Source organism: Oncorhynchus nerka, linkage group LG12 (genome assembly GCF_034236695.1).
Source record: "Oncorhynchus nerka isolate Pitt River linkage group LG12, Oner_Uvic_2.0, whole genome shotgun sequence".
NCBI lineage: Eukaryota > Metazoa > Chordata > Actinopteri > Salmoniformes > Salmonidae > Oncorhynchus > Oncorhynchus nerka.
Genome location: NC_088407.1, coordinates 63,960,787 through 63,971,610, shown reverse-complemented (window position 1 = coordinate 63,971,610; position 10,824 = coordinate 63,960,787). Strand labels below are relative to the sequence as shown.

General features: G+C 42.7%; 2 protein-coding genes across 3 annotated transcripts in view; both read right to left on the bottom strand.

Moving 5' to 3' along the window:
* LOC115138576 (serine/threonine-protein phosphatase 2A 56 kDa regulatory subunit epsilon isoform) overlaps window positions 1-2,052 on the bottom strand; it is a 79,305-nt gene extending 77,253 nt beyond the window's left edge. Inside the window, 1 exon segment of the mRNA XM_029675538.2 lies at window positions 1,897-2,052. The gene's annotated coding sequence lies outside the window, so the exon portion shown is untranslated.
* Window positions 2,053-5,618: 3,566 nt separating this feature from the next.
* wdr89 (WD repeat domain 89) lies at window positions 5,619-10,824 on the bottom strand. Of its 2 annotated transcripts, none has more exons than XM_029675547.2 (2): window positions 10,516-10,824; window positions 5,619-9,867 (listed from the first exon to the last, which is right to left on the bottom strand). In XM_029675547.2, the coding sequence occupies exon 2, from the start codon at window positions 9,840-9,842 to the stop codon at window positions 8,688-8,690; it is 1,155 nt and encodes a 384-aa protein (XP_029531407.1). In that variant the 5' UTR covers window positions 9,843-9,867; window positions 10,516-10,824; the 3' UTR covers window positions 5,619-8,687. The 2 variants fall into 2 exon arrangements, with proteins under 2 accessions (XP_029531407.1, XP_029531406.1); XM_029675546.2 differs by having other exon boundaries at window positions 10,525-10,824.

Genomic DNA, 10,824 nt, shown 5'->3' with positions numbered 1-10,824 from the left:
AATCTAGAAAGCACAAACCTCTTTCCCCAGAAAACCATTTTTATAGCTTGCCATTCAAAATTACTAAAATTGTTTAATCGTCATGCTGCATTGAATCTGAAGATGTGTTAGCCTCCTACTTTATAGTCAGTAATCTGGATGTGCTTTCAACTTTTCCTAGTAACAAATACATTCTGAATCATGAGAACTTACAGGTGACATAAGAGGACCCTGTCAGTTCTGGATAGTCTATAACAATTGTAAAGCTCAGGCACATCATAAAACAATGCACCAAGCCCATGCTGACAGGCACCCAGAGAAGGCTAATAAGGTGGGGAACAGTAACTTGGGCTATATTATAGGCACATGGGCCCTCATTCCCATCATAAATACAGGGGACTTTGGATGCCAGGGTATCTTGACTGGGACATGACTCTTACCTTGCTCATTGTGACATTCAAACCCTTGAGAATGTACAGGTGAGACTTAAGTGTGTACAAAGGCACACTCACACAATGGCACACACCTTGCGCTTCCACTCCAACAAGATTGGCAGAATGCTTAGATGACAGAATCATGTACACCTATAGGACAGTGCAATGGTAAATAAGAACAAGACTAACAGTACACACTGGTGATCAACATCTTCATTCCAAACAGAAAGACTCAGAAGTGTCACAGTACTCCCCAGCCAAACAGGACCAATGTAGGTATGATGAGTGACTCTGAACCTGACATTCTGGGCCAGCCTCCACAAGAACAAACGGATTAAACAAACTATGAAACCCTTGGTTAGCCCACAGACGTATATTAAAACCAGGTTAACCACGATTGTTGACAATTGGTCAACTCAAACTTGCTATACATCAAACAAATACATGTACTTACTAGATAACTATATATATTGATGTCGTCTGTGGAACATTTAATACGGACCTGCCAATTGGCCCATGCTTTCTTTGGTGGAATATGGTTAACTAGCTAATTCGACTAAACACACCCTGGCCACTAACAAATTACTGCATTTGCAGGTTAACTCGAACAGCAGTGTAAATTTCGTCCAGTCTGATCGTGAAAACATATGCTAGTCCATTAATTACACATCTCAAAAGATAGCTACCTAACCTAGTTTCTACCTACCGACATTTGACTTTGTTGGGACATTCTGTCAACACCTATACAATGTCAATGCCAATGTTAACTAGCTAATATTGGTGGTGACTAGCATCTAGTTGGTGCTGGGCCTAGCAAATTAGTTCTCCATTTAGTTTGACATTATGATAAGCAAACACGTCAAGTAGCTAGTGAATGCACATCAGATACGACCACAGTAACTGGTGCACTAGCTGGCTAACGAGTTAGCTAGCTAGTACAGTAGCCATCCGATATTTCCACCAAAAACAAGTCCTCTTCAGTGTGTTTATCGTTATCTAGCTTTATTTGCAATATACTGTTTATCTTGGAATAATATTATTTCATACTGGTAACGTAGGTCGTTATATTGCCAAAATATAAAATGGTCGTTAATGGCAAGTTAACGACAGAAAGTTAACTATTTAACGGTTAGCTGTGATGCTGCCTGGGTCGTTCGCATGCTAATGTTATAGCTTCCTAGCTAGTTTGGCAGCCAGTGAGAGGCTAGCTAGGTAATGTTATCGAGTTACGGAAATGTTACAGGAATACTCAGTGTGTGTAAAAATGGATTTATAACTAGCTAGTTAACGTTGCAACAAATATTTCACTTTGCAAAAATATATATTTATTCTGACGTCAAACTGTGTAAACGAGCTGAAAATTAATCCCACATCTCTTGATGTGGAAGCAAGCTAGCTACTATTGCTAACTGGCTAGAATCACACATAGCTTGTTTCTGGGTACCTATCTGGAGATTAACGACAATGAGCCGTAACGTGTTACCTTGATCCTCTGTTGTCCGGAACGAATACGGTGGCAAGTTATACAATATTAAACTAAAATGCTTCCAATCATGTAAGAGTAGCCTCTCCAAGTAGCAGCAAACCAGCAGGAAGGCTATTTTGGCTTTTTTTAAGACAGACAAACCAACGAGTGCCTATTTACCTTCTAACGAAATAATCCTCCGAGTCCCATTAATAACAAAAGTCAATCACATTCCCTATTTATGAGAAGAAAAAATTATAACTTGTTTACACCACACCTCTTTTTGTTATATTTCTGTAGACAGTGTTTAATTTGGGGACATCTCTATTCACTCTTTTGTCAATATTACTGGGCAGAGTCCATGGCACACATAAGAGATACAACCAACCCTGATGCTCGGTTTGGCACTATAGACGATGGTGATTGGTTTGTTCGAAGCACGTAATGGATGGGGTTGGACATTTAGATAACGTCCATCATTCCTCTAACAGAGTCGCTCCTAGAGATTAATTTTTTAGAAGGTAGGTTGAGGTGTATGGGACTAGGAAGGGTATTGGGTTGAAGACGAGGTGGAATTTTATACTTTAGTCGCTGCCTAACCCTCTTCCTGGAGATCTTCCGTCCTGTGGATTCAGTCCAACCTTAATATAACATCTAATTCTACTAATTAGCTGCTCAACAAGACCTTAACTAGCTGAATCAGATATGCTAAATTAGATTTGGACTGAAAATTTACAAGGACAGTAGATCTCCAGGAAGAGGGTTGGGCAGCCCTGGCAAGTGGGTGGGGAGTCCTCCCCTTATGGCATGAAGCTAAACCTGTTAAGGCCCAACCCTGATTTACCGTTCATTCACACTGAAGGACGGTCTTGAACGGGCAAGGACCAACTACTGCTCTTGGTTTCCCATTAGTTATATTATTTAAAGAGCACATCAACATTACGAATAGGAAGAGAGGATTTACAACAGATGTCTCAAATAAAGGTTAAAAATAAATGAAGTTAGGGAAGTCAGTTAAGAACAAGAAAAAGAACAAACAATGACGGCCTACCCCGGACGACGCTGGGCCAATTGTGCGCCGCCCTACGGGACTCCCAATCACGACCTGATGTGATACAGCCTGGATTCGAACCAGGGACTGTAGTAACGCCTTAGACCCCTGCGCCACTCAGGAGCCAGAGTGGCACTGATCTTTTCTCAGCAAGTACACCACATCAAATTTTACAATACACCAAAATTATGGATAAGAATAATATCCCCAAAAGGATGGATGGTAATAAAATAAAAACATTTCAAAATATACAAGCATTTGTTATTGAAGTTGAGTTTCAACAGTGACATACTGTAGCTATACTGACATAGTATTAAAATAGTCCATATTGTTTTACAATTCTTTCCCCTTCAGTTTTGGTAATATTGAAACTGTTCAGCCCCATACTGCATTTTTTTGTTTAGTAAATGAAAAATAAATTAAATGACAAGATTAAACATTATTAAATCATTGCATAAAGCATGTGAGTGGGGGGTGTCTGTCAAGTATACTTGACTGCTAATCTAATTAATCATAATAATCTAATCAGTCAGGTTTCAAGACTAGTCATTCAACTGAGACTGCTCTTCTCTGTATCACGGAGGCCCTCCGCACTGCTAAAGCTAACTCTCTCTCCTCTGCTCTCATCCTTCTAGACCTATCGGCTGCCTTCGATACTGTGAACCATCACATCCTCCTCTCCACCCTCTCCGAGTTGGGCATCTCCGGCGCGGCCCACGCTTGGATTGCGTCCTACCTGACAGGTCGCTCCTACCAGGTGGCGTGGCGAGAATCTGTCTCCTCACCACGCGCTCTCACCACTGGCGTCCCCCAGGGCTCTGTTCTAGGCCCTCTCCTATTCTCGCTATACACCAAGTCACTTGGCTCTGTCATAACCTCACATGGTCTCTCCTATCATTGCTATGCAGACGACACACAATTAATCTTCTCCTTTCCCCCTTCTGATGACCAGGTGGCGAATCACATCTCTGCATGTCTGGCAGACATATCAGTGTGGATGACGGATCACCACCTCAAGCTGAACCTCGGCAAGACGGAGCTGCTCTTCCTCCCGGGAAGGACTGCCCGTTCCATGATCTCGCCATCACGGTTGACAACTCCATTGTGTCCTCCTCCCAGAGCGCTAAGAACCTTGGCGTGATCCTGGACAACACCCTGTCGTTCTCAACTAACATCAAGGCGGTGGCCCGTTCTTGTAGGTTCATGCTCTACAACATCCGCAGAGTACGACCCTGCCTCACACAGGAAGCAGCGCAGGTCCTAATCCAGGCACTTGTCATCTCCCGTCTGGATTACTGCAACTCGCTGTTGGCTGGGCTCCCTGCCTGTGCCATTAAACCCCTACAACTCATCCAGAACGCCGCAGCCCGTCTGGTGTTCAACCTTCCCAAGTTCTCTCACGTCACCCCGCTCCTCCGCTCTCTCCACTGGCTTCCAGTTGAAGCTCGCATCCGCTACAAGACCATGGTGCTTGCCTACAGAGCTGTGAGGGGAACGGCACCTCAGTACCTCCAGGCTCTGATCAGGCCCTACACCCAAACAAGGGCACTGCGTTCATCCACCTCTGGCCTGCTCGCCTCCCTACCACTGAGGAAGTACAGTTCCCGCGCAGCCCAGTCAAAACTGTTCGCTGCTCTGGCCCCCCAATGGTGGAACAAACTCCCTCACGACGCCAGGACAGCGGAGTCAATCACCACCTTCCGGAGACACCTGAAACCCCACCTCTTTCAGGAATACCTAGGATAGGATAAAGTAATCCTTCTCACCCCCCCCCCCCCTCCCTTAAAAGATTTAGATGCACTATTGTAAAGTGGCTGTTCCACTGGATGTCTTAAGGTGAACGCACCAATTTGTAAGTCGCTCTGGATAAGAGCGTCTGCTAAATGACTTAAATGTAAATGTAATTGAAATGGGATACTTAAGATAAAACTGATATTAGCTGACTGATAAGTATAACGCTAGCATATTACTTTACCTTGAATTTCTAACTCAGGGTGAAAGTAAGGAAAATCAATTAAATAGAAACTTTGGCACACCACAGGAAGCAGCTGGCACAGTAAACCTACGGAATGGGAGCCAATTTCTTCCCTGAATACTTTGAAACTGAACCCATAATAAAAAGGGACACTTCAGAATTTTGGTAATGAAGCCCTTTATCTATTTCCCCAGTCAGATGAACTCACGGATACGATGTTTAAATTGAGTGTTAAAAGAATTAACACTCAATTTGTCTCAGGTCCACATGAGGGGACATACGCAGCCTGGTCTCATAGACGAGACATAACATAGTAAATGTAAATCCGGGATCACAAATTGGTATGATATGTTACATTTGGTATGGTTACAAAGCCTTAACGTAACCATCGGTCTTAAGGCAAAACCAAGAGTGGGGTGGTTGGTTGGGATGGGTGGGCGTATAACCTAAAGGTTGCGAGATCGAATTTCATCATGGACAACTTTAGCATTTTAGCAACTTTTCAACTAATTAGCATGTTAGCCAACTCTTTCCCCAAACCTTTTCAGCTAATCATTCCCCTAACCTTAACCCTTTAACCCGTAAGAGTCTAAGCCCTGTCTAAACTGAGTGAGGGGGTTCTACTAAGATATATGGAATTGTTTTAAGGTCATACCAAGGATCATTTTACTATTTGTGTTTGAATTTTAAAAGAACCATCGAAGTATCAAAAAATATATTTGATGAACATGCTTTATTCAGCCTTACTGCTATTAGACCATACAAACAGATTCACTACATGGAAAAACAGTCCCCCCCCCCTCCAAAAAAAAAAAAAAAATCTAAATTAAGCGTGTTCTGAAGTGTCTTTCCTTTATATGTACATGTATTTTTACATGTATCTTTTTATGTACATGTATTTAACCCCTTGTTTTTCACACTAAACAGTCTAAGCCAGGGAAAGGGGTTCTACTAAGCATTATGGAATTGATTTAAGAAGGTCATACCAGAGATAATTTAGCTATTTTAGGGTTAAGATCCCTTGAAGCATCAAGAAAATATTTGTAAAACAAATATACACTACCATTCAAAAGTTTGGGGTCACTTAGAAAGCCCTTTTTGAAAGAAACGCACATTTTGTAGTCCATTAAAATAACATAAAATTGATCGGAAATACAGTGTAGACATTGTTAATGTTGTAAATGACTATTGTAGGTAGAAATGGCTGATTGTTTTATGGAATATCTACATACGCAAACAGAGGCCCATTATCAGAAACCCTCACTCCTGTGTTCCAATGGCACGTTGTGTTAGCTAATCCAAGTTTATAATTTTAAAGGCTAATTGATCATTAAAAAAAACTTTTGCAATTATGTTAGCACAGCTGAAAACTGTTGTACTGATTATAGAACCAATACAACTGGCCTTTAGACTAGTTGAGTAGCTATCTGGAGCATCAGCATTTATGGGTTCGATTACAGGCTCAAAATGGCCAGAAACAAAGAACTTTCTTCTGAAACTTGTCAGTTTATTCTTGATCTGAGAAATGAAGGCTATTCAATGCAAGAAATGCCAACAAACTGAAGATCTCCTACAACGCTGTGTACTACTCCCTTCACAGAACAGCACAAATTGGCTCTAACCAGAATATAAATAGTGGGAGGCACTGGTGCACAACTGAGCAAGAGGTCAAGTACATTAGACTGTCTAGTGTGAGAAACAGATGTCTAACAAGTCGACTGGCAGCTTCATTAAATAGTACTTGCCAAACTCCAGTATCAACGTCAACAGTGAAGAGATGACTCCGGGATGCTGGCCTTCTAGTCAGAGTTGCAAAGAAAAATCCATATCTCAGACTGGCAAAAAAAATGAAATATTAAGATGGGCAAAAGAACAAAGACTGGACAGAGGAACTCTGCCTAGAAGGCCAGCATCCCGGAGTCACCTCTTCACTGTTGACTTTGAGACTGGTGTTTTAAATCAGAACCGTTTTCAGCTGTGCTAACATAATTGCAAAAGGGCTTTCTAATGATCAATTAGCCTTTTAAAATGATAAACTTGGATTAGCGAACACAACGTGCCACTGGAACACATGAGTGATGGTTGCTGATAAATGGGCCTCTGTACGCCTACGTAGATATTCCATTTTTATATCTGCCGTTTCCAGCTACAATAGTCATTTACAACATTAATGTCTACACTGTATTTCTGATCAATTTGATGTTAATTGTAAAAAAAAAAGTTTTTTTCTTTAAAACAAATACATTTCTAAGTGACAAACTTTTGAACGATATTGTATATAAAATGGTTTATTTGGCCTTACTGCTATTTGCCCATACAAAACACATAGAATAACAGATTCACTACATTGAACAGTAAGCGCGCGCGCCCCCCCAAAAAAAAATTCTAAAGGAATTTTGTTCTGAAGTTTCTGTCCTATATCTGAGAAGTACAGTATAAAAAAAAAGATCAGGAATTTTTTCTTTTAACATGTATTGAACCCCCTATTGTTTGGCACTAAAACAGTCTCCATTAATTTTTTCAACTTGTACCGGGGGACCTTCTGACGAGTCTTGTGAGGCCTGTGGGCAAACAATGCGTCCTAGAGCAAAACAATGTACGTGTTTGTGAGAGTCTTATCTTTCCATGGAGGGGTCATAATAGTATGTAGGCCAAACCTTTCAGACCCTACAGACGATTTTCAGGATGTCTCATGGTCTGATAAACACCGCTCTAGCTCTGTCACAGCAGATGCGGTAGTGCGACATAAGCAGATGCGTTCTCTAGCTGAAACTGACAGATTTTTTTTGGGGGGGGGGGGGGGGGTTGTTCATTATGCTAATTTGATTTCCGTGGGGCACAGACATCGACCTTAGGGGGTCAACCTAATTGTTAACCTATTTGTTACTTTTATTTATTTTGGTATTTTATTTATTTTGGTATTTTTAAACAACTGCATTGTTGGTTAAGGGCTTATAAGTAAGCATTTCACTGTAAGGCCTACACCTGTTCTATTCAGCACGTGACAAATAAAATTAGATTTGATTTTGAACCTTAACCCCTGGCCTTGCGAACATTAGCCAGCTAGTTTCTGTTAAACACCTAGCTAGAATTTGTAACATAGCATTTGTTTTGCAAATTTGTAAAATATTGTACGTTCAGCATATTCGTAACATATCATACAAAATGGGTGATGGACATGCACAAATGAATACATATCATACAAAAACTTAGCATATCGTAGTAAAGGGTGTCTTAGATTTACATACAGAATTATGCGAAATGCTCTTAGACCAGGTTGACATATGCAGCAGAGTCCCTGCATAGCAACTGTCATGTTATTCCACTCTGTGCCATTTGAGTGGAATTAAAGCTGCTCCTCTGAATAAGTATGATGAGTATGATGAAGTACTGCATGCTCTGGTTCTGAACCCTGGCCTTTGTGACCCACTGAGTATGTTAGTTAAATTACAGGAGAGCATGCATTAGATCAACTCGATACAATTAGAATTATATTTCTAAAGAAATACCAATTGGTTATAGCTAAACATAATACCAAACAAGTTGGGAGAAACATTTGAAAAACAAATTCCCGCGATTCAATCTCATTTTAAGCCCTAGCGGTTACAGAGATTATTCATCAGTTTCTGGGATAAGTATAATACTACTTTCAAGAAAGAAAAAATATAATTGTGTTGATTTCATGAATCCAAATGAGTACTCTGTGAGTGCAAGAGGAATATTGATTGATTAAATAGGGACTGCAGTCTTGCCATTCTTTGAGAACCCTCTATTGCATCCGACTCACAGTTCTAGCTTCTTATCCCTCTTGGAGCCATGCTTCTTGTGTGATCTAGATTTGAGTTTTAATGCAGAGGCACTCTTCAGGGTGTCCCTCTTCCCTGAGGTGAATTCCTCCGCCCCTGGCTTCCACAAGAGCAGCTGTGCATCCTCCCCTCCCGTGAGCAGGGCCTCCCCTGCGGGATCCCAGAGGAAGCAGCGCACTGTGGAAGAGTGGCCCCCTTGGAGGGACCTCAGCAGACACAGGCCTTCCTCACTGCACTCCAGAAGGTGGATGTCTCCATTGTTTGTCCCACCTAGCACTAGTAAGCGCCCTGCCTCCTCCAGCCAAGTCCCGCCAACAAAGTAATCCAGGGCCACTTCATTAGAGAGAGGGGTCAGGCTGCGGGCGTCAGCGGCACTGAAGAGTGTGAGGGGCTTGTCTGTGTCCAACTGACCCAGGTCCCACAGATGGAGGCCCTCGTCGTGGCTGAGGCACAGCAGCTGGTTGAAGTCCTTCCCTGCCCAGCACACTGAGCTAGCAGAGGAGCCACAGTTACAGGTGGCCAGCAGGGCCTCCTCCTCTGCACCAAGGCTCAGGTCAAACACATTCACCAGGCCATCAGTGGAGCCAGACGCCAAGTGGTCGGCATTCCGGGGGTGGAAACGCACCTGCGTGATGTCATCACTGTGGGACTCAGAGTACACACCCAGAACCCCTCCCTTCTCCTTTGCCATGCGGGCATCCCAGAAAACCAAGAAGCTATCATCTTCATCGACCTGCTCAGTACCTGCACATAGGACCACATCGCTGCAGCTCACATCAAAGCTGCAGAAGTGGTGGGATGAGTCACTCCTGAACACCTGTGCTGCCTCTGAACCAGGGCAGCGGACATCCCACGTCCTCACTGTCCCATCAGCAGAGCCTGAGAAGAGCAGGTCAGGGGAGGTGTGGGCAAAGCACACCCCACAGATTGCACCACTATGTCCCTGGTACTCCCTGAGCAGGCTGAGGCTGTGCTCACTGTGCAAACGGATGGAGAGGTTGGAGCAGCATACGGCCACCAACCCTGGGCCCGAGACAGGCTGGTGGGACAGGTCCAGAAGGTAGGTGGGCTCATCTGGCTGGACACGCCGAGTGATTGACAGAGTTTTGAACTTCTCCCCCAGACTCTCCATGGCAACTTCCTGGAACTACACCCAGCTGGATAGAGAGGATGTGCAGAATATAGATGTGTAATATGGAAGAAACTCCATCTAATCACAAAACATACACCTACTTACTCACTTATCTCAAAATGTGGGTCTGGTAATGGTTAAATTAACACAAGAAAGAACCAAGGGACTTTGTTCCCATAGAGTCCACTGTGATTTGTGAGGCTTGTTGCACTCACTCGGCCTGTCATTACTGTTGGTGTAAGTTATCTCTAAAGTTAGTAGCTCACTGTGTGTGATAGTTGGCTAGTGTTTCTAACAAAATCTAACAGTGAATACTATCCTCTGTTAGTATTATGTTACTGCCAAACAGATTTAACTTATAGCCGTTGTCTGGATTGATAACTAAAACGCTGATACCTACCTAGCCAATATTAGTCTCCAATGAAGGTGGCGAGTATGAAGTCACTATAGTAGCAGCAAATAAAGTGACTAATTTAGCTAGCTAAAAACACTCGCTAAATTAGCTAGCTAAACGTTTGCTAGCTTGCAAGTGGGAAGTACTTGAAGGGTTCACTTATTGAAGGACCAAAGAAAGTACGTTAACATTCCAGTAACATTTGTATTCAATGCCCAGTATGAACCACAAATACAAAAAAAAACATATGTAATATATGTAACCTTGTAAACGACTCACTTTACTCACCTGACAAAATAGACGGTATCTGATTTTCATGAGCACGTTGTGACACGGTGTCACTGTATTTACTGCCCGTTGATGGACCAATTTCCTCAATGCATGGGTTCCGCTGTTGAATTTCAGAGCAACATTACAGTCATAGACAGTACAGTATGAAGACAGGCAGAAACTGCCTCTCCAATAGAAATCACCGACCACACTTGTAGGGGATGTCATGGCGACGTTAGCCAGGTAAACACGTACGCAGAAACACGTCCGCGTGAGACGACGGGTCTCACGGTTCTCTCGCGCCAAACTGCGCATGTC